This window comes from Anas platyrhynchos, chromosome 7 (genome assembly GCF_047663525.1).
Source record: "Anas platyrhynchos isolate ZD024472 breed Pekin duck chromosome 7, IASCAAS_PekinDuck_T2T, whole genome shotgun sequence".
NCBI lineage: Eukaryota > Metazoa > Chordata > Aves > Anseriformes > Anatidae > Anas > Anas platyrhynchos.
In genome coordinates this window covers 21,893,401-21,921,211 of record NC_092593.1, presented here as the reverse complement: position 1 = coordinate 21,921,211, position 27,811 = coordinate 21,893,401, and the positions used below count along the sequence as shown (strand labels likewise).

General features: G+C 39.0%; 1 protein-coding gene across 20 annotated transcripts in view; it reads right to left on the bottom strand.

Annotated features, from left to right (window-relative positions):
• Window positions 1-27,811, bottom strand: part of RAPGEF4 (Rap guanine nucleotide exchange factor 4) — a 152,146-nt gene that overhangs the window by 44,115 nt on the left and 80,220 nt on the right. For 18 of the 20 annotated variants that reach the window (XM_072040943.1, XM_072040944.1, XM_072040948.1 and 15 more), the window contains 5 exons: window positions 12,068-12,121; window positions 11,669-11,775; window positions 9,659-9,780; window positions 8,011-8,194; window positions 1,696-1,780 (listed from right to left, as the gene is read on the bottom strand). In XM_072040943.1, coding sequence (XP_071897044.1) covers window positions 1,696-1,780; window positions 8,011-8,194; window positions 9,659-9,780; window positions 11,669-11,775; window positions 12,068-12,121 — 552 coding nt within the window. The remainder of the gene's footprint in view (window positions 1-1,695; window positions 1,781-8,010; window positions 8,195-9,658; window positions 9,781-11,668; window positions 11,776-12,067; window positions 12,122-27,811) is intronic. The other 2 variants (XM_027461176.3, XM_021272006.3) reach the window with 2 other exon arrangements.

The window sequence follows — 27,811 nt, the reverse complement described above, 5'->3', positions numbered from 1 at the left end:
TTTTACAACCTCTGTCTGGAGGCAAAGAAGCTTTGACAAGGTCAGGAAGTATGCCATCATTAGCACTGTTCCATACATTGTAGAGGGCTTTCATATCCCATATACATCCTCAGGTATCTTCTCTATTGTTTCAGTTGCTTGCCTCTGCAGTGAATGAATCCTCTTGATGAAGCCAAGAATTTGATTTGTTTCTAACACTGTATTATATAATTGTTTTTCATTCATACATTAAGTTCATAGGCTTCCCTAGCAGGGATTAGTTCACCACCATGCAACTTGACTTTTATCTATTTTATTTCCTGCTGCCTGCAGCTTATCTAAAAAAGTTATTACTTTAGGAATCATGCCTTGATTAAAATTAATAAACATTCCATTTGCTTTCAAGTTGACTGACCATTGATATTCTGGTTCTTAGGAGCAATGTTGTCTCTTGGTTCTCTGAAGAATCCCTCTAAGCTAGGAGTGATTTCTGTCCTCTGCTTCTGTTCATGACACACATAATACACTGACATTTCCAAATTCTTAATAAAAACATGGACTGAACTGCACTTCTTGCATTTCTTCAAAATGTTATTTATTTCTTGCAGCTCGTATCATTTACAATATTTTTATATGTTGCTTGTTGTAGATTCTAAGCTCAAATCTGAATTTCTTCTGAGCAGGAAATAAGATGTTTAAGATTTTTTTTCTCTGCGTTATGTCTGTATTATCAAAAGTCTTCTCCACTGTCAGTATCTGTCTTAGGTAGTTTCTTTTGTTTGATTTAAAATGTGTCATTTCTGGCTCTCAGAGAAAACTTTCTTTAAATACCTTTTCTTCCACCTACCAAATATGCTAAAGGATTTTGTCTGGCTGTTCCCTCTTAGTTCAGTTACCCACTTTGGACATATGATTTATTTGAAAAACATTGCTCAGATGTTATATTTTTGCAGAGTACTATCTTTTTGTAATGCAGTTCCATATTTAGCTGCATCTGTCCAAGCTAGCTGCAAATTATTAAAATCATCAAGAGCTTCCAAAGAAGCTGTTATAAAAAAAAAAAATCTATTTTTTGACTGTCTTCCTTCTTCTGAAAGGACCCATATCTTGCTGTTACCAAGAGCTATTTAGCTCGTTTCAGTTGCCTACACAGTGTGTCACTGCTGGTGAGACTTTAAACAGTTGCATTCTCTCCTCCAGGAATTTTCTCCATGTAATTTATTCCTGGTTCACTGCACTGCCCTTGCTTATTCAGAGGGAATGCACATGAGGAGGTTTTCCTTCAATCTAGGACCAAGCTCCAATAGCCAGCACTGCACAGTACACCTTTCTTCACTGTGTAATTCCTCCTCCTAACTGGTTCAAGCCAAGACCCCTAAACATGCAGAAATCAGACATCTCTTCTGCTGAAACTCAATAGCACTACAGTCCCAGGTGTGAGGTCAGATACCATTCATCTTAATTTAAACTCAGATATAACCCCAGACAGAGACACCTGTGACAAGCAAGTGAGTTACGGACTGTGCAGAAACACGTAGAGATTACTTTAGCTGACATACAAAGGACAATCTTGGGTGATCCCCACAGGTGGGAGTAACTTCTTTGCATAGAAAGTATAAATAGGAAGGATTGTATGAGCTCCAGTTCTAATCACCAAATGTCACAATTCACCCTCCCTTTTGGCAATCAGTTATATGTTTAAAAAAAACAACTTACTGTGGTAGAAAGATGAGATAAGGCTTTAATGTGAAGAAGTTCTTCATATATAATTTCTAAATCATCTATAGTTCTCTGGCCAGGCCTACAGGTAGAAAATTATAATAACAGAAAAATGTAATAAATGCCCAAAATAATAGCTTCAGAGAAGTACAATACAACCCATAATACTCTTGTACTGTCTACTGAATAGGTCACTCAATTAAACCATGTCTTCTGCAGAAGGAGAAAAAGTAAATCAAGGAAAACAGTATTACATTAGGTCAAGAAAGGAAAAGGAACTAGTTTGGACATTTTTACACCTTGACAATGGGCACATTTTTGCCCCAACCAGCAAGTTTAAATTAAAAAAGACATTGAGTTTTAACACTGCTGCCCAGACTGGTGTAGAGCAATACTATGAAAAGGCCATGCAGAGTCCAGAGCCACCTCACTGGGTGCACCTCCAGCCCTCTGTGCTGCAGGGGTGTGGGCACACACCCTGTCGTACATCCTAGCTGTAAACCAGGTCTAACTGGTGGCAGCACAATGCTCAGCACCAGTTCTACCAACCACAAGTCTCCTGAAGCACAAGTCCTGCAGAAGCAGGGCTGTTGAACCTCACTGAAGCACTGCCCAGTGATCCTGACCATGGCCTGCTCCTCACCAGGGCTTGCCATCCACCCACTTCTGTCACAAGCACACAGTATGCACAGGGCTACAGAAAAGAACGCAGAACCTAAGCACCTTTACTCCATTCACATTGGCTACAGGGACAAAGGACAGTTCTGGCTGGAGGACTGAAACACACAAAGGATGGAAGCCCTATGAAACCACCTGAATGACACCGAGCAGCAGCCATGGCAACCATCTTACAGAGATCCCAGTTAGACAGCTTGCCTGATGAAATCAGGTGTTCTATATGTAAAACTGTCAGATAAATCAGAAACGATACATTAAGATCTGTTCCTTCCACAAGGACTCCTGAGCCACGGGTGGGACCTTACTTTTTTTTCACATGCAGCACTAATTAGTTGTAGCAGATGGACAGTAGCAGTGGTTTGTAAAGGAGCATTTGATTTCTGTTGAACAAATTCCAAAAGGAAGCAGCGCATCTTGGTGGACACTATGATTGCCACAGAGTTAATGCTGAGTGCTGCTGTTTAGCCACCTGGGTAAGAAAGAACGACTCGCTATTCCAACTCCTCTCACTGAAAAACACGAGATGCTGCCAGGAATAAAAACATGCATCGGTGAAAGGATAATCCTCCTATAGGACAACAAGAAATGAGGCTGTTACTGTGATTTAAATAATTGTGTTTCTGCAGCATCTATACACTGGCAAATTTTCTGATTGCTAAAAAAAAAATGGCACAAATGCTCTAAGGACTGCAGTGTGTCAGAGATGCCTTGGAGGACCTAATGACTAGTACTCATGAGAAGGATTTGTTAGAGCTTGTGAGGAACTTTTAATCTCTTCCTGTATATAGCGCTCTACAGTTTTTTTGCCTGATCCCCTTTGGTTCAACAGTCTGTCTAAGTCATGTGAGAGATAGAGGGAGTAAGCAGCAATCGTGTCACTCTGTTGTATTTCATCTGTTTGCAAAAGAAGTTTGATGGAGACTTCTTCAGTATTTCTTACATCCAGAAGTCCTAGAAAACATAAGGACAACTGACCTGTTCTCTGCCAAGCAAGCTGTATTTTTCATCTGTTCTTCATTTACCAGTGACATGCACTTATTATTACCCAGATGAAAGACCAATTTATAACAAAAATGTCTTGGATGAAATTCAAGTTATCCTTTTTTTTCATACAGAATGGAATAAACTATTTGGGGAGAAACAAACTGAGTTGGTACTGCTATGCCCTCTAGTGACTCAAATTACTCTTTTCTATTTCTAAATCTGTTGAAATTACAAGGCTGCCACTCCTAGTGATTTATGGGGGGCAGTAGAAGCTTAATTAAGTACAGAATAAAGATAAGTCAGTACTATCTACCTTTCCCTGGAGATTTAAGAACCACAAGGTAAAGATTTTAATAAAAAGTACTCCCCACAGGAAATAACAACGTTAATTTTATTGCACCCTTGCAAAGCTTGTATATCTTGGTAAACAGATAAGGTAGTGTATCGAATTAACAAATTCCTACAAGAAATTAATATATGAAAGGATGATGTCTAACTACAACAGATCTCTGTCAAGACAAAAGGGTGCACTCTTTTTTCAGTATGTCCATTTGTCTCCTGTGTTAGCACACTGGGAGGACTGACAATCTATAGTGGATGTACCCAGTCTTTACTTCTGCTTCTGCAGATGTCACGTGGAGAGATATTAGGCATCACTGCTTCTGTAAAACCTGTGTGGTGACCCACTGATGTTGATTTGTAGGATCCTGCTGTGTAAAGACCTAGTTTCTGCAGGGGACTTATTCTAACAGCAATAGCTGGTTATAGACAGGATAATAAATGGCATAGGTATAGAGAACGAGGCTGCACATTAATGGATAGGAAAACTCAGGTGGTATTAAGTGATCAATAAAAAACTGCTCAGTGTTTGGAGAATTTATCAAGGTCAGAAACACTGAGCTTCTCTGTGACTAGGATGTTGACAATAACACAGCACTTCATCACTGATAAACCATGTACATACAAACAATATAATTAACCAGAAAATTCAGAGTTGGTAAGAACAAGTGAAAAGATCAGAGGCCCCATAACACTGCGATTGTATGTCAAATAAGCATCTTTCCAGAGTACAAGTTTTGCCTACAAGTACTACAAAGAATACAGAGGAGACAAGAATAATTTTACTCACTATCTGCATCTGAGTGTGGAAGCAAATACATGTTCACTTATGTGAGTATGGAAGCTGATTCCATAATCTTTGTACTTGAATCTAAGCTATTTGATTAACTCCATAAATACCACTTACCACAAATAATATCTGCAAATATCAGTGAACTGATATGTGGGAAGATAATCTGTATTTCCTGTCCCAGGAATAATGCTTACTTCATTAATCATCATCAGTAGGAATCCCCACCAAGGACTATGGAACTAAATACAGTCTACGGAAAAATCCAGTATGGTTCTGACTACTGACAGCCAAATGGAACACGATATATAAATAAAAACAATAAAGAAAATATAGTTTGCTTAATTTTTACAGTACCTTAAAGAAATTATAGATTAATAGCAGTAATTAAATTGTTGTTTTATTATATATATGTTTTGTGCTGTTTACTAAGTTTAGATCTCCCTAGCATCCTGTCCAGCTTACTTTGGCAAGTGACACTAAAATTTATTTATTGATCACATACGGAATCAAACCCTCTGCACTGAGAATAAAATTTGCTGAGCACAATTACCAAGAACGTATGACACAAACTTATTGTTTCAGTCATACTGTTAACTTACTGGAGTATTAAACCAGAATATAATCCATTGGAGTTAAATACTATTTCCTAATGAAAATCATCCTCTCTTTAAAGAATTCTGTTATTATTGTGTCCAACTTTGTACATCCTATTTCATTAGGGTTAACCATCAAGTTAGCTATATCTGAACACTATTCAAATCAGCTAAAAATAACTGAAAATATGTTTTCAGTATGTATTTTCACACTGAAGGACTGAAAAGTTTGTAAGGAAGACATGTATTAATTCCACAACATTTTTTGCCAGGGACTTGCTAAAGGTCTGCACCTGTGCTCCAGGCATTATAGGGAGCAGAGAGCTGTTTGCCACTTCACAAAAGGCTATTTTCATATTCATAGTGTATGTGTTTCCAAAAAAAACCTAACCAATCAAAAAAGAAAATCCAATAGCAACAAGAGCCTGCCAAAAATTCCCTGAGCTCTATTCTGTTTTTTAAACTATAGAACATTCTTTCACAGTTTGACAGTTAAAATGCTGCAGTTAATGTAATAAACAGAGAATTTTTTAAGTTGGCTGTCAAAACAAGTGACACTTTTTGCTAGAGATTTTCAGATTTTGAACAATAGAAAGTACCTTTCAAAGCAACAGCTTCATTATACAATCAAATTCTCAAAGTAATCTTCTCATCAAAGAATATTGTATTATTTCTTTCACAGTAATTATCAAAGTTCTGTAACCTCTCCGGAAATGGTTACTATTGTAAAATGCAGCTGTGTCGGTTTGAAAATTGTGAGTCCTGTGCAGGTCAGCTACAGCCAGTGTTTCTAAAGCCCTGACAATTCCTTGAACTTTTGGCTGCTGTAATGGTGTCTAGTCAAAACTAGCAGGGCTTTGAGGATTCACAGAGATTTCAGTAGCTTTGATACATCTCAGCACAGACTGGATTTTCAACTAGCAGTATCATAACATATGTAAACTGAATACTAGAACAGTAGTTAATATGGTGCCTGAGAGCACAAACTTGCTTCCATGATCAAAGGGCAGCAAAAATAAGCACTTTCAGGGATAGGGATAGGGAAAGATGTCAGATGGCTGTCAGTCTTGAGAAAACCTCATTCCCCTCACTATATTGCATGAAAAATCTATGAATATTCTTTCAGGTGATGCTGTGCAAGTGACGACACAGGGGGGAGAGTGATACTTTTCACAGCACCATGCCAACCTTTCAACTCTGCAAGGAGCGTGGATGATAATCAACACTGATCTTGCCAGCATAAACTTACACTGGCTGCTCTGAAAGTCACGATGGAAAGAGAATGTAGCAGGCTGCTGAAAAACATGGTAACCTAATGGAGCAATTCCGTAAGAACCAGCCTGCTCAGTCAGCCTGAGGCAAAAGAAACAGTTTAGAGCTGCAGGGTCACAGCACACAGGGTGCTGTTCACAGCCTCCTAATGACTGGCATCTACTCATGCCTGTAAGAAGCCCTGTTTCACTCCTCAGTGGAAAATGCGGTGGACATCTTTGGGAGGAGAAAACGTTGTGCTTCCCGGACACCATAAAGGTTTACAGGTGCACCATACTGCTGGACTGGTTTGTCTATGCATTCTGTATGAAGGGAGTGTTCCTTTTGATTGTCCTTGACTAGAAAACTACCAAGCAGAGGAAAGAGAAGCTATCCTTTAAAAACTGTTGCTGAACAGCAGTGTTACCTATTTTTATGAGCACAAATATCTGATTGTACTTTTTGAAATTCAGTGCTTTCACTGAGTTCTTGGAAAAGTGTCGTCTATCTTGTATTCACAGAGTAAGTCAGGAAAATGTGCAAATATGCTTATGATCTAAACAGATAACACTGGGAGAAGAATGGAGCAGGGAAAGAATGCAGATAGAAACAGAACATGAACAAGCATGTGCGTTAAAACGATTCAAGATATTTTAAGTATAAAAATATTCTCACATGGTAGCCAGGACCTGAGCCTATCCCATAATAAAGGCAAACTTTGTCAATGGCCTCAAGAAGGAGTAGGATCTAGCTTTGTGTACTTACCTTTCTTGAATTGACCCTTACAAGTAAATCGTTAGTGAGGGTGACATTGAGTAATTCTCAGTGCACTTTATTAGCAGTAAAGTATGCCTTCAGTGGCCCCTAAACACTACCTGCATAATAAGGAGGCTGCTTTCAGTTGAGGATCAAACAGTTTATATTAGTTGCTTTGAAGTCACTATAAAGCTGCCTGTAGAAAAGGGCTTTATCAGAGTTTTCGGTGTGACCAGAATGTAATGGTGAAAAGATGGTTAGCCAACCAATGAGTGAGAGGATATAGTATAGCTATGAAAAGGTTAGGCAGACATCCTATGCAGCCTATGTACAGAAAGTTTTTTTTTTTTTTCCTCAAAATACTATTTTATAACAATAAGAATAGATAAATAAATCAACAAAGCCACATCTCACACCTTGTTAGTAAGCTACAGCAGGGTAAGTCCAGTCTCAATTCAATAAAGTTCTGCCAAAAATGAATCTAATTAAGGGCTGCCACATACAACTGTAATTGAAAGGTACTTGCTGTGCTGCCAGCCCTACCACTCCACTCATTTGCAATAACCAAAAGCAGTGTAATTAATTGAATGGCATGCCAGCACTGAAAGCGTTAATGGAATCTGCACCATACTTTTAGGGATACTCTGAAATGAAATAAAAACTCATAATGCTGCATTTTCCACAAGATATGATAGCATTCATAGCCTTTGACGACTATTCTGAATACACAGTTCAATTTATAAGCATGAATAAGGACCAGAAATTATTTAATACTGACTTACAGACTTTGGAGTTTGAGCAAACTGGCACTGAAATGAAAAAACTGGCTAAAGGATGCCTGATAATATATATACCTTCCCCATGTTCCCACGCAACAAAAAAGGCATGTGTATAATATTAGTTCAATAATCTGCTTACGGTTTTCTGAGAATCATCCTCATATGAGCATCTGGCCCAATCTGAGACAGGAAAAGCATAGTGTCCTGTAGCTCCTCATCACACTCCTTTTTCTCTTCCTCAGTTGGCAAAGGGGCATCTTCACGCTCATCATCCAAAAATCGGTAAAATAAGTATTTGTCCTGAAAGTAGTGTTCCTGATCCACTGAAAAAACAGAACATATCAAACACTAATCTCTCCTCATTCAAATTAAAATTGTAGAAATCTGCATAGCATTGTACGTTGCAGATGGATTAGTAAAGAAGAGAAAGAAAACAGAGGAACTGCAAAAATGTAAATCACGTTCATTTCTCATTCGTGTCCAAATTATATAACATAGAGGAGACACTTAAATTGTGTACCACAAATACTTTCCAAAAGACTTCAATTTATATGCGGTGTGGGTGTGCATATACGCGTGTGTGTATGTTTTCTTTACTAGATCTGCTTCTGTTCTTATTGTTTCAAACCGTTTTATTTAAGCAACTGGGAAAATAGTTATAACATGAATTTCTAAGATGTGTTCTCTGACATGACCACCTTACCATACCTGTTCCAGACAGGGCTGAAAGGTAACAGATCAAGAAGCATCTAAACTCTTTCTCATGTTCCAGAAATGTCATCATCAACATATACTCCCAAAGCCAAGTTCATTGACCTCTATCTTAGTGGAGAACTTAATGGACAGTCTTCCAAGATAAGACTTCTAAAGAGAGGCTATGACACAACAAGAGACAAACTCTTAATCTTCCAAGCAAGTCAGAGTGGTGTGTTGAGCTGGTTGTCACGATGCAGTTGCAGTAACATGATCTTGGGAATTCAAGACAGTATTTGTCAGGAATTAAAGCTACACCCCTTAGGGAACGGAAGTGGTGGAAACAATCTGTCTTCTCAGGGTGGAAATTTCTCCCTGGGACATGGGAAGCACAATAGACAATGACTGGAAGTGTACTGTGACAGGGCTGCCGTTCTGAACTTCATAAAACTGTGCATGCAAAGCTTCAGATATGAATATTGGTTTAGAAAGCTGCCCTTTTGAGGGCTATAACATCTCATTACCCAGTAAATCCTGTCAAGTGGAAACTGTGAGGTGATGTAAAACACAGTCAGAAAACTAACATAAAATCCCAGATCTCTCCACTGGGATATTTGGAGTGCTGATTTTGGGAAGCACTCAAAAACCGGTGAATTTAATTCCAAAATTATGAATCTGAACAAACAGAAATGCTCACATTCACTTCCAAATCTTTCACTTGCAAATCTTTGACTTGAAGATCAGTTTTGTGTATAGAAATACACGTTGTTTTTGGTTCAAGCGCTATCCGGCTTTAGCGATATAATCACAAACCAGTGCACTACTACATCTAATTACAGTTGCTACCATAATATTGCAATTTCATTATTTTTCAATATTTTCATAAGTTATAAAGGTATATTGGTAGCAAGACTGAATTAAGACTGTCTACATGTTGCACTTTCACTTATAAAGATCCTGATCCGTAGCTTTTCCTTTGGACTCATGAACTTTTTTTTTTTTTTTTTTCAAGAAAGAGATCTACAGAAGCAATGATGGGACACATTGCCCATGTTTTAGTCAAGGCTCTGATTTATTTTTATTTTTAAACTCACCATGGTTAAGAACACCTTCTTCCAGCAATACTTGCCACATGCCAACAGCCTGGCTTCGGGAATGGACACAAGGACTTTGCTGCATCATCCAGTCAACTAGTTCTGTTCCCACACAGCATTGTCTGAAGGACAAATAGACAGAAATGAAAAGGGAGGTAGCCAAGAGAGAGATCACATGCACCATCTGCCAAGAACACGGATATCTTAAACTCTTAGATCTTGTTATAGAAAAGATAATGTCGCCATCTATGCACATATACTTCAAATACTAGTGAAGATGTTCAGTTTTGTGAGAATCTGCTCAGCTAACAACAGGTGGTTTGGGAAATGCAATGTTCAGAAGATCAGAGTGAGCCCGTGCCAGCTGGTACAAGAGCTTTAGCACTGGTGTAACAACTTTCAACCCAAATTTCAGAGGAAACCTCCTCTATACAAAGGGAGTTTTCAGCATTCTGCGTGAAACTGATCATCTAACACTGGTCTAATAGCTTTGCTGGTGAGAACAGCCCCTCCAGGAAGAGTGAGTATTATGAGGGTGTTCCTTGATTTGTAACTAAACTGTAGCTAGACTGGATCTGGGGATGGTGGTTTAGGATGGTGGTAGGTCTAGAGTGTTTCTGAGGCTCTCTTGCTAGGTACTGGTCACCCTGCAGCTCCTGACTGACCCAGAGGTAAACAGCAGCAGGCCTCAAGTTCTGGAGAGTGCCCAAAGGTGCTGGTGGGAGAAGCCCATTGGTCACTACATAAAATTCTGTCATAATACTTCCTAACAAAGCAGAACAGAAGCAAATGAGCAATGTGATCAAAAACTTACAAATCTAAATGATGACATCTGTAACTGAATAGAGAAGCTGGCTAGTCCTTCTAGACAGGCTCTCATAGCTCTGCAGTTCATGCATTACTTCCAGAGACTGAGGAAGTAGATACACTGCTGACACATAGCTTAAATAATGCTCTTGCAATTAAAATCCCATTTCAATGACAAAGCTTTTCCTAACCTGGATACAATTTAATTTTTGGCATTCCATATTTTAAAAAAAAAAAAAAAAAAAAAAAAGGATAGAACTGTAGGTGTGTTTCCCAGTTATGCACAAGACAAAATGGAAATGGTGCAGTTATTTGGACCAACACTGGTCTTCATATACTGTACATGCTCTTTAGTTGTTCTAAAACAATGAGCCATGCCATGTCATGATAGATCAGTTCACAAACTTCAAATACCTTGCATCACATTAAATGCATTTTGGACTGTAATATGGAAAATCAATGCACTCATCCCCAAAGTGGATCAACAACATAATGATTTACTATTTAGAAAAAGACACTCAGAGGTTTTAAACCAATTTTTATTTACATATTCACCAAATAATGCATTGGGTATTTGATTTAAACATTAGACATTAAAACAAATTGATTGTTTCTTAAGGCAACAGGAGATAGATCCTAACTCCCTGAAGCCAGATTCCTATTCTGCAAGTGCCATTGTTATCTCCCTTCAGAAAGACAGTGCTGCCACCAGCAGGAAGATAAGAAAGCCTGGCAATACACTGAAAAAAGTAATTTTGAATAGAGCAGAACATCTACATAAGGAATGTTTCTCAGTAGGTGAATTTTTAGAATTCCACACTGAACAACACTACTGTAGCAATCTGTACAGTCGTGTAATATAATTAATGAGATTTCCTATTATCTCTTACTAATATACAAAGAGAACAGAATCTACATTTTAACTTGATATGGCACAGAATATCCCAGCTAACTATGCTATTAACTTCAGAAGAGTTTTTGTATGCGAATGCTCTGTTCACAATCATGGACTCAATTTCCAGTCAAATTACTTCAGAAAGGATTTACCAGGGCCATTAAAGACCTCATAACATCCAGACTCAAATAGCATCATAGGATAATTTCAGACCTTTTGAGACCTGAAAGCATGGTAAGGCATAAATCACAAATCAGATGATGGCAGGCATAAAAATTCAGAGACCTCTATACAATCAGCTCACACACCTGTACGTCTTCAGATGATATTTACGATCTCTTATCATGTGAGGGGCTCGGGACAGAATTGCATTCCGCAAAATCTTTCCAGCTCTGAGGATCTTTTCTGAAGGAACCTTGGTGATCATGGAGAAAAAAAGGGACCAAGACACACAGATTTTAAACTTTCCACAGTCTCTGTCCTGCCTTCTGCAAAACAAAGCACAAGTTCTCTTCTCCCTACATTAAAAAAATTCTTGCACAGATGCTTACTTATTCAGAGCAATGCAAAATATTGTGGATTTTAAATCTCACATACATATCACATCTAGAAAACACCATGCCAACTGATATGCATCGCACTACTGGAAATGAGTTACTTCCATTTATCTTGCAGCCTGGCCCTACGGCACACCTATGTCCTATTACCTGTGTAATGGTTTTAGTAGGACGATGTGGGATGTGAGGTTCAATAAGAGGTGTCTGAAAAATAAAATGAAATTAAATACAGTTTAAAGGTTGAGAAGTAAAGTAAAATAAAAGCAGAAATAAGAAAAACCCATAAACAAACAACAACAAAAACAAACAAACAAAACAAACACCTGAACAAATAAGCTGTAAAAACAAAGTATGCAAGTCCAAGCCTTGTCCAGGGGATGTAAGTCGAAAAAGCTCTCTGAGGACATCTTAAAGACAAACTTGGCTTTTAATGTTAGGCAAATTAAAACAATGACATGACCTGTGAATATGAATAAATAAAAGCATGTTAAGCTTTCCAAAGTACTGATGAAGTGCTCAGTGCCAACCATCACACCAAATCTGAGGCTGTCTGGGTACCCCTTCTGCTTGCTGCTCTCAAATCCCCATGGGCACACCAGCATTGCTCCACAGGCAGCTGCCTCTACTAGCAGTCCTCCTGCCACAGAACCCTCTTACCTCCTCTTCTGGCATAACACACAAACAGGAAAGGTGAAAAGGCTCTGCTCCCAGTATCTGTCTTTCCTAAATTCTCAACAGCGAGCTGGCAACTCACAGCCACTCACCAGAGCCTTCTGAAATACAAGAGCACACAGGCTACTTGCAGACACCTGGGCAAGGACTTTCACAAAGGGGTCGGTGAAGGAAAAATAACAGAGTAAAAGCAGGAGGCTTGGGTAAGGTCAGGTGAACCATTGGCTGCATGCTGCTGGGCTGCCAGCCGCTGGTCTTCTTAAACTGGGTATCTGTTTGCTAACTCCCACTGGATTTTAATGCTGTAACAAAGCACTCTTGGTAATCAGATCGGGCTAGACCTACGAATGCAGAAGACTACAGGTCAGCCAGGAAGGGGAGGATGAGGGAAGCACATCACAGAAATCAATAAGATAGCTGTAATGGAGAGGCCTGTATATGGAAAACGATGCAAATGGTTTTTCATTTCTACTCAGGTTTTTCATTTATACTCAGGCCTTACAAGAAGTCTCTCAAAAGGCAGATCAATACAATTAAAGTAGGACTCCTGTTTTTTCTCTTTAAACATCTAAACATTTTTTCAAAGACTCAGTTAAGTAATAAACACTTGTTAGGGGGAAGAGAGGGAGAATATCCCTTGATATTTGTTGGTTTCTGAACTCATGTGAATCATACTTTGGACAGTTTACATTTGCAGTTAAAGCACACTAAAATAGCAAGAATCTGTTGTTAAGATGCCTCTATGCAAACAAAACTATCAAATAAAAGTTTTAAACAAGAATAAAATAAAGGATCAAGTCAGAGAGATCACTCTGAGCATTAACAATTTTTGCATCCATTTTCTTTCCAAAAGGATTTCAAATTCCCATCAATTTCAATGAGACTGAAGGTAAATATATGCTTAAGTTATTGGTTAAACCGGCATGAAAGTCAATATGAAAATTATTTTAAAATTCTATATTCTTAAAATGGATCAACAAAGCACAATATAGCTTCCAGATTTCAATTCCAGTTAGAAATATAATTCAAAGGAGAGATAAATCATGTAACATAAAGATACAAAACTTTTTCATAGCAATAGACTACTGAAAATGAATACAAATTTTTATTCCAAAATGCATAAAACTAATAGTTGAAAAGACTGAAGATGGAGATTTGTCAATAAACCTCCCATCCTAATTGAAACAGAATATAAGAGAGTATTTAGAAGAAATCTGATTCAGCCTGAAAGTACAGGGGGAAAAAATCCAGTTGAAAGCTACGTCACAACACAAGAACGTGCAATAAGAAGAGCTGTTCTCCTATATTTGATTCTGACCAACACAGAAAGACCAACTGTGAAAGCAGAAGATGTCCTGGCTGAAGGTGATCTCGTGAAATGATCCCTTATCAGAACCTCACAAAAGGAAGTAAGAACATCAAAGTAGTAACAATACACTAGGAAGAAGAAATGCCATGAAAATGGAATACCAATAGCTAGATTTCTTGAAGGGGTCATAGGGAAGCAAGAATAAGCTAAAAGGAGTTAAAGAATAACAAACATATTCCACAAGTACATTAACAGTAAACAAAGACAAGGAAAAGTGTTGATCTACTACTCAACAGAAGGACATCTGGTGACAGATAATTCAAAAAGGCCAGAAGTAAATTTATTTTTTGTGTCAATGTTTACTGAAAAGATCAGTAACAGAGGTTGGAGAGTGTCCAGAGGAGGGCTACGAAGATGGTGAAAGGCCTGGAGGGGAAGACGTACGAGGAACGGCTGAGGGCACTGGGCCTGTTCAGCCTGGAGAAGAGGAGGCTGAGGGGAGACCTCATCGCAGTCTACAACTTCCTCGTAAGGGGGTGTCGAGAGGCAGGAGACCTTTTCTCCGTTAACACCAGCAACAGGACCCGCGGGAACGGGGTTAAGCTGAGGCAGGGGAAGTTTAGGCTTGACATCAGGAGGAAGTTCTTCACAGAGAGAGTGGTTGCACACTGGAACAGGCTCCCCAGGGAAGTGGTCACTGCACCGAGCCTGACTGAATTTAAGAAGAGATTGGACTGTGCGCTTAGTCACATGGTCTGAACTTTTGGGTAGACCTGTGCGGTGTCAAGAGTTGGACTTGATGATCCTTAAGGGTCCCTTCCAACTCAGGATATTCTATGATTCTATGATTCTATGAGAGGTGGCTAGTAGCTCTAGTAGCAGAGTTAAAGGATTAAAATCTCAGCCTGGAAAAAAAAGGCATAAAAAAATTTATGTAAATAAGGTATTTTCAGATCAGGTGGGTTTATAGAATTTCATGCAGGAAAACTGAAGAGCCTGAAAAAACTTAAAGACAGCTGAGAACATCTCAGAACCATGAACAGTCATCTCTGAGAACTCCTGGGAACTAAGCAGCAGAAGAAAAATGGAAAAAGGAAGAGCTGAAACATTAAAGACCTGTCAGCTTAACTTGTCTTCCCAGAAAAACAGTCAATTTGTAAGCACCTGGAAAAGAACAGGGAGATGAATAACAAATGACATATTAATCAAGAACAATCATGCTGAACTGATCTAATTTCCTTCCATGACCAGGTAGCAACACTGATCGATTCGGAAGAAGGAGTAGACAAAAAAAGTCTTCAGATTTAAAAGGCCTTTGAAAAGAAGTGACCAAGTCCATCACGTAGAGATCAGAAAATGGTTGAAATTGCTGTGAGAAAGAATTCACATTAGACATTGGGGAAGCTTTTCTAGCAGTGTGGACAATAATACTGGCACAGATTGCCAGGGAGATGTGGTTCCTCCATCTTCAGAGGCTTGCGAGGAAACCCAAAGTATGTCAGGAGTGTCGGGAACAGTTAATAGTGCAGGTGGCCCAGGGATGGATTAGATGCTTTCTTAAGTACCTTTTACTCTTACTGTATGGTACTGTGCAATTTTCAAGGACACCTTTGCATGTCTAAATGTAGTTCAACCACAAGGTGACGCTTAAAAAAGATTATCAGTAATACAACCCTGAGCAGCAACCCTGGTCTCAAGAAAGCAAGTCACTCCCACTGAGGAACAGTTTCATTGATGCTTTAAAGACACAGCCAGCAAGGAGCACCTCCAAAACTGCAGCCTCTACAAGATATTGCAGTGAACTCTGGCTACACTAACAATGAGATTAAATGCAAGAAATAGAACCACAGGGCTTGGACTGAGCTTGTAATAGAAAGGCAAGTCATGCTCTAAAGCCAGAGAAATGTAATATCAGTTAGTTAAAAGCAGATACAGTGTTCCTATACCAACTTCCCACCAGATCAGATATGATCCCATATCTGATCCCCCAGATATCTGCAATTCAGATATCTGCAATTCAGATATCTGGGGGATCAGATATGGGATCATATCTTACAATAATAGTCACAATATGACTGAACTCCAAGATATGTTTTATGAGTCCTTACAGTTTTGGATCCTCCATTAAATGATACTTAGAAAGCACTGAGAAATAATGAAGTAGCTCTTCCCTTACAATAGCAGACAGCAGTGTTTAATTACCTTCTTTACACATTCCAGTATCTTTCAAGAATTAATACGATGAAAGCACATAGATGTTGCAATACCTGGGGCTACTTGTTAATCATGTTTTTCAGGACGTCTGAATAAGGGGAAAAGTTATTAGGTGAAGAGCTCAAATACATAAGCCAATTATACAAATCGTTGTCCATCTCCTGGCCACAGTAACGACAAGCACAGCAGTACCATCCTGAGCTTTAGCTACTTCTTGCCCTTTTCCAATCAGTGCCCACACTACAATCTTCTGATCCTCCCGCTGCAGGGGAGAAGAAGCAAATGGGTCTGGAGAGTGGCAAAGAGGGGACTGTAGGTGTTGGAAGGGATAAGTGGAAAGAGAAGAGAAACTGTGATAAAATGCCTTTCAGTTTAACATTAACAAACTTGATCACTATACATTTATGGATTCACATTCAAGCAAACCATTCACGAAGCCAGTCACAAAACTCTCTTTAAATTGGAGGTGAAGCAGAGTAAGTAATAATTATAGCCTCCAGTCCTTTGAAGATTCAAATATACTTCTGCATGAGGGCAACACCATAGATCTAAATAGGACTTATTCATGTGTATAACTTTATGTACATCTTTAACATTTATGTACATCTTTACATAGAACTTCATGACTTCTCTGAAGAAATGGGCCTTAGATTACAAATTATAGGGCATGGGCCACCTTTATTTCTGTGCTTCTTACATTACTGAACAAACAAATAAATAATGAATAACAATAAAATAGAGACCTAACATGAGGTCTGTATTTGTTGCGTTATTTAAATCTGCTAAACAAAAAGGTAAGAATGTCTCTCATATGAGACATACATTTTTCCATTCCCCTTAAATACCCTGTAAAGGGATGTTTCTTCTGAGCCTTTACATATGAATTAATACTTTATATCTACAGCAATTTGGATCTAGGGAATCAAATCGTGGAGGGGGCCTAACATACATGTATTACTCTCAAATTTTAAGGTAGCAATTGTGCCTTGCAAATAACTAAGAATAAAATAGATGTTAATGAATCTCAATGAATCATGTTTTTGTTGTTTTGTTTTGTTTTCCCATGACCTCAGCATAGCTCATCTCTGAACAGAGAACAAGTTTCTGTATTTACTGGAGTTAAGCATGGCATGTGAGGTTACCAGGGTGATGAGATAAACCTGTGCAGTACTGTTGATCCCTTATTTCCAACCAGGGCATTGAAAAGAATTGCAAGTGACATCTATTTTCCTGCTGGCTGGCTGGGGATCCAGAAGAAACACAGGACAAAAGCCACACAAGTTGAAAGGTGGCAGCAGCAACAGGCACATCACTATGAGGTTTATTTGTTTTACACCCTCAGAAGTTGATGCTATTGGTGATTTAGTGTCTAATCCAAAATCACTGAGAGCACTGGTTAAGTGGCTTCAAATCAGGCCCATGGCATTTGATTCTCCTAAGCATATTTCAGGAACTAGAGCATCTTTAGCTCTTACTGCCTCTGTCTTCTGGTGTCTGTCATTTAGGACTGTGCTTGACTCTCCTTGTATAAATGACCTGAAAGACAATTGCTACCCTTCCTGGTCCACTAGACAAGAAATAAAACATACAAAAAACATTCTCACAATGCAATACACACTGGAAGTACAGCCAGTGAATAGAGATAGAGCTCAAAATTAGCAAAAGTTACAACAGTTCTCACCTTCATATTCTTTTCACTCTTTCTCCAATCTATATACCCCTTTTCAAAATTCACAGAAAAGAATCACAGAATCATAGAATACCCTGAGTTGGAAGGGACCCACAAGGATCATCAAGCCCAGCTCCTGGGTCTGCACAGGACCATGCTCAGAAAAGACAACCATACCTTCTAAAGAAGCATCTATAAGCAGCAGAAGTGGGAAGCAGGACAAAGTAGGGATGGATGAAACCACAGAGTCCTAAGGATGTTTGCAAAATCATGGAATCTCCACAGAAACAGGAAAAGAATCACATCTCAGAAATCTTATGAACTTCACAAAACTACAGCAATTGTAAGCCAAATAGCCAGAGATAAGTACAAGCTAACTAAACCAAACATAACAGACTAGTAGAAATTGTCATGACCAATGGTTAAGACAGCTCAGTTTTATTTCTTTTAATGACTCCATTGGCTGCATGACTCCACATAGATTACAAGTAATTACATCATGTTTCACTTTCCCCTTCTTGGAAAAAAAAACAAAAAACAAAAAACACTAATAATTCCAACATTTGTAAAATGCTTTGGATACTATCAGTAAATGGGCTATTATCAAACTACTCAGAGTAATGATGACTTAAAATCTGTATTCTTTAAACATAATGCAATGTAAACCTGTATTTTTAAATACATTCTAAAATTGCTTTTCTTTAGTAAGCTGTGTGCATTAATAGCATAAACAGCAAAATGCGTCTCTTTGAATTCCCAAATACAACCAGTGTAGCAAATTTATTTTAGAAAGTTAAATTGAAATTGCATTATTTAACATTTCTACAATGTTTCCTTGACAAATGGTAAATGTCCATCCTTTTAACACAAAATGATTCAGCCATTACCAAAAATAATACTTCACTGTGAATGTCAAAGGGAAAAAGAATATTGAAACAGACTATGACCAGTGCACAAAAAAAATCCAGAACATGGCTAATGATGTCTTATTTTCCTGTCATTTTTCTACTTCCCTGCTACAATGAAACAGCTGCTATAACTACACTGCATGCATTGAATAAAATGTCAGAAAACGTTAACTCCACTGTGAGCATTCCTGATATTCTGACAGAGGTGTGACTACGGTTGTCATAAGGGATCTCAACTCAGCATTGTTACTGGCTTCTCTGCTGCTGCATTTTTTTAATCTACAGAACAATAAATAGTTTTTTAATTGTCTCTTACAAGAATTACTGATGTATTAGTTTCCATGGCTTTAATAGTATGTTTACCTGAAATTATTTACATCTTGAGAAAACAAACTATAATGCTGAAGATGTAAAAGTACAATAAATATTAGGCTGTAAGGTTACTGTTTTTTAAGACTTGCCACTCATACATGCTTTAGGTATACAACAACCATTCAGAAGCAAACTGAAGAGAAATTAAAGACTAACGAGCTTCTGGAGTATTTATTTCACTTGCTCCCAGGTTCCTGTGTAAGTTGTGCACACACGCATGCACACACCTCCAAAGCTCCCAGGAACCATGCCTCTAGATGCATAGGATGGGATGCTCTCACCTGTACTTTGATCACACCCAGCCACCAGCACTGCCCACTGAGGACTGTGCGGTCAGCTTTTAGATGTGATTTCATACCAAGCTCAAGGGTGCCAAAACTGGATGGAGTGCAAATTAAGGGGTGAAACTGTGACCCTATTAAAACTCTTGACTTTAATGTAGTCAAAACGTCACCCAAGTGAGCCAAGAGCCCCACTGTCTCCTGAGTGATACCAGTTTATTTACTGTATGACCCCAGCTAGTCATTCCACCTCCAAGTGTTTCAACTTCTCCATCTGTAAAATGGGGATGACAGTATCTATTCACATCACTGACAAGTGATGAGAATGAGCAACTGAAAACACTGCTGAATGCTGCAAGTGAAATCCTGGAAGTCTAGTGCCTACAATTTCATCCTGAGCATTTTATAATGATTTTTAACAGAGAAAGGAAAAACCATCAAAGTGAGACAGGGCTAGTGGGGGTTGAAGGTTACCTCCTGAATTCCCTGGGGAGGTCAGCAACAATGTAAAGCCTCCGGCAAGCAGGGAAGAGAAGTTAATTTAAACCCATTTTATGGCTCTTCTGGTGATTCCAGGTTCCTTCTTCTCCAAGTTCAGGACAGTGCATTGTGTGAACATACATGAAATGAAGAAACACTGAAGGAGTGTAACACATCTGTCTCAGATTCCAGCTGCCCTACCTACTCCTTAGTCTTCTTCCTGTCATCCTTTTCAGAAATAAATTCTTGATAAAAATGAAACTGAGAAGGAACAATCTAACAATACCCAGTGCAAAATCATCTGTTACGCTACTTCACAAAAGGAGATCGTGTGATTTTTTAATGATCTACATAGATGTTTTCTGTCTACATAGAGTTTATTTTCTAATGCAGGTAAATGGTTGCTTCTATAGTATATGAAAGTAAACAGGGGAAAGAAATCCCACACTGATGGCTAGACCAGAACACATTTTTAAAAAGCACAAACCTTCTTTCAGCCAAGTATTACTTTACTTCAACAGCCTACAGTCTTCTGTCATAAACAAAACCCATTCAAGCACTTCTGTTTAATTTACATATTTGTACTTCAGTGAAAGAGACAAGCATTCTGCTCTTGGCAAATATCCACTAAACAACCTTTTTATCTTCCTTAAAACTTCTATTTCTCCATGTCTACAAAAGCATGTCTACAAAGCCTCAGCTGCTGATATGCCAAACCTGTCACCTGTCCCATCCACATCAAACACTGCACTTTGTGTGCACCCATCTACTGGGTGCTTTTGTCTTAAAACTGGGTTGTAGTCTCCTTAGGGTAGCGCCCTTCTTCCTAGTGGTTCTGACACCAGACAGTTCCTATCTCTGACTGGCATGCACCAGCATCGTCACAGCTCCCCTAAACACGATGAGCCAGACAGATCTAACAGGAACAGAACCAAGCAACAAGAAGCAATGTGCATCGTCTGAGGACAACTTATCAGCATCATAATCCCCGTCTGCTAGGAGGAAACATCATCATCTGACTCAGCAACAGGAAAAGTCCAACAGCATAAATTCAGGGAGGAAGTATTGGCTAAAAAACGTAAGGAGGAACTTTTCTTTTATGGCAAAACCTAATTGTGGTCTCACAAATTTACCAGCATGAAATGAAACTCATAACTGCTGTATATACAATCAGTTAATTCAGTGTCATTCTGAAAAATATGGATTAATATGCCCTGTTTTTCATATTAATTCCATAATACGATTGGAATAATCAGTAAATAAAATACAAATGAGCTAATGCACATCTGTGTGAACAGTAAGTATTCCCCAAGAAAACAATAAAGAATAATACTAGTTATTCCTGCCAATCTGAGCAAAACAGAATTAGAACTGGAGAATAATAAAGATTTCTTCTGTAAATTTGTTCCTTCCCTCCTAACTTCCTACAGAGCTTGCAATTGCCTAACTTGCTACTATTTAAACCAGGCCTGTTCACATTTGTTTTCATTGTTGTGAATTTCAGCATGTCTGCCCTGCTAACTAGCCGAGAATAGACATCTCTAAGCATATTCTGGGCTGCTTCTGTTGCTAAATGGATCTTTATTGCAACTTGAGAAAAAAAATGGCTCCACAAAAGCCCACAGAACACTGAAAATAATTAATCCAAGACTAATAGAGAGATGAAATTACTCTACTTGATATTTTCCCTAGCTAACCCCATCTCTTTACATCCCAATCCACCACAGTATGTTTCTGAAAGAAATGACCTCTTTTTACCTCTCTCAGTATGTAGCCCAAGCTCTGTAAATTCTGTGATGTCTGGCTTTTAGGGATATCACAGAATCAACCCTGTCCCTGAGAAATGGAAAGGGATCTATTGTATGCATTTTGTAATCTATCCCCTTTCTCCTAGTACCTCTTAATGTTGGTATTAATTTTCACATCACTGCTAAAAATACTGCTTTGTCCAACTGAAATTCTGTCCTTACCATCTCTCAACCACTCACCTCCTTTTACATATGATCTCCAAATCTTCTTTGGCTTAATTGACTCTTTAGTGAAGACCTTTGTGGGCTGTATAAAAGATAAGGACTGCTGTATTAGGTTAAGCAAATCATAGTGTGAAGATGAACAGTTAATGCTTGCTATTACAGGAGAAATTTAATAACTGCAATCCAAACCAGCTTGCCTGGAAATACTGAACTCACCTAGTGTATTCACACAGATTTGTTTGTCTTCAAAAAATCAATCATTTCTGCAATAACGTAGGAACTTTCAGCTTCTCCATGACAATCTAAGAGGCTATCTTGGTGAAAGAGAGGTACATCCTCCCAGAGGGATTGCCATGTATCTATAGCGCCATGAGGCCACGCAGCTCTTTCCAGGCAGCAGTCCATGCTCTCTACCCCAAAACTTCACAGCAGAAAAGCCAGACAAAAGACAGTCTTTCAAGAACACAGACTGTAATGCTGAAGAAACTGAGCAGACTGAGTAATGTTCAGGCAACCTCCTGGTTTCTCTCTCTCTTCTCCTTCCCCCTATTTGGACCACTATCTCAGGAAGACAGGAGAGCCACTCTATTACACAAAGAGGTCTACGACTGCTGTGGAGCAGTGGCTATATGTTTACGGGAAAAGGAATACCAGAAGCCTTACATTTACAGTTTCATCAAGAGACTTTTTTTTTTTTTTTTCCAATGTTCTCCCGAGATCTGCAGAAACTAACACTGAGATCTGGTGACTGTGAACTGAATTGGGGGGGGGAGGGAGTGGAGAAAGTGGAGGGGACGGGGCATGAGTATGTTTTACCTTGTGGACCACTAAAGTATTGCCAAGATGAGGAACCTTGTGCAGCTAGTAACAAAAGGCTTCTCCTGGATCCATTTCCCTTACTCATTTGGAATAGCTGCCAGAGCCCAGCAGTTTGTAGACCTCAATCCCTGATCTAGACTGGCTCTGAACACAATTAAGACAACCCAAGAGTAGGGAGGGACAGGTGAACAAATATTTGCCTGGTTCTGCATGTATATTTTACAGCCAAAACAGGAAGACATCATACAAATCTGTATTTAGTCACAGGAGACTGAAACCATACACATTCATTAGTGATTTAGCAGTGAATTGCAATGGTGCTGCAAGCTGGCCTGACAAAAGAAGTCCTGCCTGTTGCCCCTCTGCCTCCCGGCAGCTGAAGAAGGCTGGCAGAGATGCCAGGTTTGGGGCAGGAGGAATTCTCACAGCCCATAGCTGACAGACCTGGCAGCACGTTGTGCAGTTAGGTATCTCAGGCCTCAGAAATCACAGCAGCCTCAAGCACAACTGCTGTGGTGCAGCCCCTCCTTGAACCCCACATCCAGGCTGTCCCATGGCTTGTTCTGGCTCTGGCCAGGAAGCTAATTTTCAGCTTAAAGAGCAGAAAATTAAGCTCAGAAGAAAAGGCTGACACGCTTCTGACAGTTCTGCTCCCTTACCACAGGGCAGGCAGGAGCAGCAGTGTGACTGAAAAGAGGGCCCATGCAGCCAGATGCAGCGAGAAGGCGACAGGCCTCACAGTCCTGGTGCAGGTCACCTGGAGCTGCCACAGAAGGGTGGCGACAGCACCGCAGCTCTCCCTGGGCAGGATCTACTGTACTACTGCCCAGCCACCCGCTCCTGCCCCTTCCCCTAGTGCCACTGCTGGCATTTGTGGGTCTCACGGGTGGACTGGGCCAGAAAAATGGGTTCAGGAGAGAAGTAAACAGCTGTGCCACTGTGCAAAATGCTATAAGGGAAGAGTGGCATAAGCGAAGATGCTTCTATATGCCTCCTCAGGTTCATGTTTTTGAAGTCAGCTACCTTAAAGAGTGAGGGTGGGCAAAGCAGTACTGGGAGGTCCAGTTACTATGAAGTCTTAACCATAATTCTGCCCATTATGTTACTGGCTCTTTCTCCATACAGTTCATATTTAAGGTTATTACACAAATTGTTTATATAAGATCATTTCCTAAGATGAAAACAAGTGTGGCTGAGTAAACCTAATTAGCAGCAGTATTAATAACTGGTATTAGAAGTACGCTTTTTTTTTGCATTCTTATTTTGGAACCTAAATTATGTATTCTCTTCATTTCTCTGCTAGCCAACTCAGCTATGTGTATTCCTATTTCCTCACTAACTGCTATCTTTAATTTTAAGACAGCTGCATCACTGATGATAAAACACACAGAGATCAAACGTTCACATTCTTGTGCCAAGCTTTCTTCCAGAAGGAAATTTACAAAAGGAATAAATAATGAAAAGTCATAAATCATAAATCTTTAAATACCTGAACTGTACTTGCTTCTAACGATCACTGGAAATAATGGTCCAATTACATTTTCAGCTCTGTTGTAGATATCTGACATTTTTGCTTCAGCATTTTTCGTTCAGGAGGGCTCTAACTGAGCACCACAGACCAAACGTGTTTTGGTGGTGGTACTCTGTGTGGAGCCACTACAATGGGCTCCTGGCTCACGTCCCAGTAACACAAAAAGAAAAACAAAGTCACTGGACAGCTTACTTTTCTCCACCATTTATTAACCTCTCAAATATTTGTCATCTGTACTCAGCTATAAAAAGATGCTGCTAAATGATCAGATCAGACACATTGATTACTTCTTACTGACTCAGAACTATATTTGACTTTGTGGAATACTAATTTCCTGTATGCATTGTAGGAAAAGAAGTCAAAATGCTCTGTGAGTGATGATATGAGTGACTATATGAAATCTGATTTTAAGATCCCTGATCCAATTTTTCTGCCAAACTTGAGAAAATAATTACAAGATTCAAAAAATTCATTTTGCTGTTTCAAATATAAGTGCCAAATGTGTTACTTGTATACGCTTGACTTGTCTGAAGACATGAACCTTGAAAAGGACTATCTTTTTTTCTCAGTATAATTACCCACTCTTTCTGCCTTTCAACTGCAAGAGATAAATGGAGCATATGTGCATGTTTTTATGGGTTGGGACAGAATCTCACAGAAGACACAGCCAAGGAGCAAGAGTCATCAAATGTGACTCCACGGTATATATTATCAGACTGCCCTTGCCAGCACTGGCAGGTGAGGCAATATGCTATGTTTCTGAGCACAACTGAAAGTAAGAGTGATTTTTCATTTTGAAAGAACTTCCCATAGCTGCTTCACAATATTCAGTGTTCTACAAATTGTAGCATCTTCTAGGAATTTTTTATTTTTTCCTTTATTCATTGTATTTTATTTATCTAAACTATAATACTCATTCAACTAGACAAGAAGGGGAAAACACACTTCCTTCCAAGAAAAGGGAAATGTCTCTACAGCCAAATTGCCTTCCCACATTGCCCCCAAGCACCTCTCCAATCCTACTATGGGGAGGTTACTCAAGGAGAAGCTGAGTACTTGCTTACTGTTCTTGTTCAGCATTGCTACTCTGACAAATGGGAACTGTCCATTAGATTCTCTTCAAACACTAAATCAAAGCAATATTTATCACGTAGTTTTCCATTTGTCTATTGTTTTCTGAATTTATTCCTACCACCCTGTGTCCCTAAGGATGATCACATCAAGGACTGATGACAGGAAGCTCCTGTAAGGAAACACAGCTGAAATGTAGGCACACATATGAACCCCATGCCTTACAATGTTATGAGGCAACCAGCACCTTTCTATCTGACAGCCACTCAGTCTCTTCTGTGACTAGAAGCTCTCTTTAGCAGAGGCCTCCTTCTCTCCTTTGTATCACAGCACCCAGCACAAAACAGAATTGCAAGGCTTTAGGATATGCACAGTTTGCAACAAAGGCTGACAAAACAAACAAACAAGCTTAGATTTTCCAAGCTTAGTTTTCCATTCCTGAGCAATAGGCAGTGGTTATTCCAGGAATGTTCTGCAGTTGTGATTGAAAAGAGAAGCTCTGTCTTAAGGTGCTGACAACACATCTGTGCTGTACTATCGGGTATTATTCATGATTTTTCCCATTATCTTCTCTCAACATATATGTGGCAATTAGCTTCTATTTTAAAACTGAAATATGCCTAGATATATTTAATCCTAGTCCAGCGTTGTTACTGCTCTTTGAAAATGAGGACAAAATTTTATTTTAAATTATTTCTTTAGGACCTTCAGATTGCAAAATTCTAACCTTTCCTGCAAAATGTTTAAGTCATCTACCAAGAGAAGTCTTGCCTCTCTCTTACCAATCTCACCGTCATTGTATCCAGCTCTGTTTATCCCTAGAGCTGTCCTTAGGGCCATCACAGTGAAAACTCCTCATTACAAAAAGAAAGGTTCATATTTTTTTCTTCCAAATTCACAGAAGGGCTTAAAAGACCAGCAATCCTTGAACTGGATCAAGTATGTGATGAACAGAAATTAAGTTATTCTGATATGTATGCTGGTAGAAGTGCAGCAATTCAGACCAAGTATTCTGGGTTTTGTCTTTTTGTTTCTCCTCTACAACGCTATTTATTCTGGTATTGTTATAGATCAAATGAGAATCACTAATAACAACTGTAGGTTCCATTCTGGGACTACTCTGGCTAGTTCTCTCTTGGTCAGATTGAAGCTCAATTATATGATTAGCTACAGCAGAAGAAATGGTTTCCAACAGAAACTGCCATTAGGATCTCCAGAATTCAAAATACACAATGAAATCACGGATCACAGATATTTTACAGATCATCAGACAGCTGAACCGGATAACAGAAGATGAGGCAGCGCAAGTTTTTCTTTGAGGCATCGCTATTCACTCTGGTGTTTGGAAGGGAGGCCTACAGCTGTATATCATCTCCACGTGGCTGGAACTGGAGAAAGTGATGTCCCAAAACCTTCCCTGGTGGTTTTGCAACAATTTAGCTTAGGCAAAACCTACTTATGTAAATCTGCAGCCCTACTAACAATTTTGTTCACATTAAAGAGCTCTGATGATATACAGACCTTCACATTTTTCATGATGAAGTTCATCACTAACGTATGAAAAATGTATTTGTCACAAACTCCTACTCATCTCACACTTCTTTCTTTGTTATCTCTCCTGCCATATGCTGTCACCATGTGACTCATTGCCAGGGACTATATGCACAGCCTCTGCACTAGCCAAATTGTTACAAGCTGTGACAATGATTGAACCCTGAGCACCTCCACTCAGAGCAAAACGAAGAACTTGAACAGACCTCTAAGCATATTACTTTCATATATGCAAAAATCGTGCAAAAATTTCAGAGGTCTCTAAAAGTAATCAGTAGTTAGGACTCCATGAAGACATTACTTAGAAATATTTGCACATAGTGCTTTTATGCAACCACTTTAAAACAAAATAAAAGGGATATTTTTTTTAACGCTATGCTAACATTGTATAGGACAACCGGCTCTTGAATGGAACCCAGGATACTCCAGGAATTAATACATTCTCATTGTTGGGCAGTTATACAAACCATACGCATGGAAAACCAACTCTGTTATAACAGTTATGTGAATATTGGAGACATTACCACTTACAAATGCCTTGCCATTACACCTACAATCTTGCTAGAACACTGCCTGCATTCTTGCTCTTTCTTTTTATTCAGCCTTGTAGTCTCCGAATTTCAAGAGCATGTGAAACATTTCCCTTAGCGTTCTGCTAATGGTCTATCAGATTCCACAGTTGACAATCTACTGAATATGTTAAAAGATAAGCTTTTTCCTTGGTCATCTGTGAAAAGTAAATTGAAATATAGGGAAATCAGAAGTGAAATTATTGTGTTTACTGCTATAGTAGCTAATTTGGTGAATGAACATGATTATTACTGGTGTCTTGCATGGGCTCTTCAAGGCTGCATCTAGTGAATTGTAATGTCATCTTCACAAACAATATACTTCCAAATGCCCAGAGCTTGAGTGCTTGAAAATTTAAATAAGTGAATACTCATTGGCCTGGCAATGTTGAAAGTGGCAATATTTTAAGAATTAATACTTAGATTATGTCCTTCTCTGTCAACTAAAGGATCTCAGATATATTCTTATTAAATG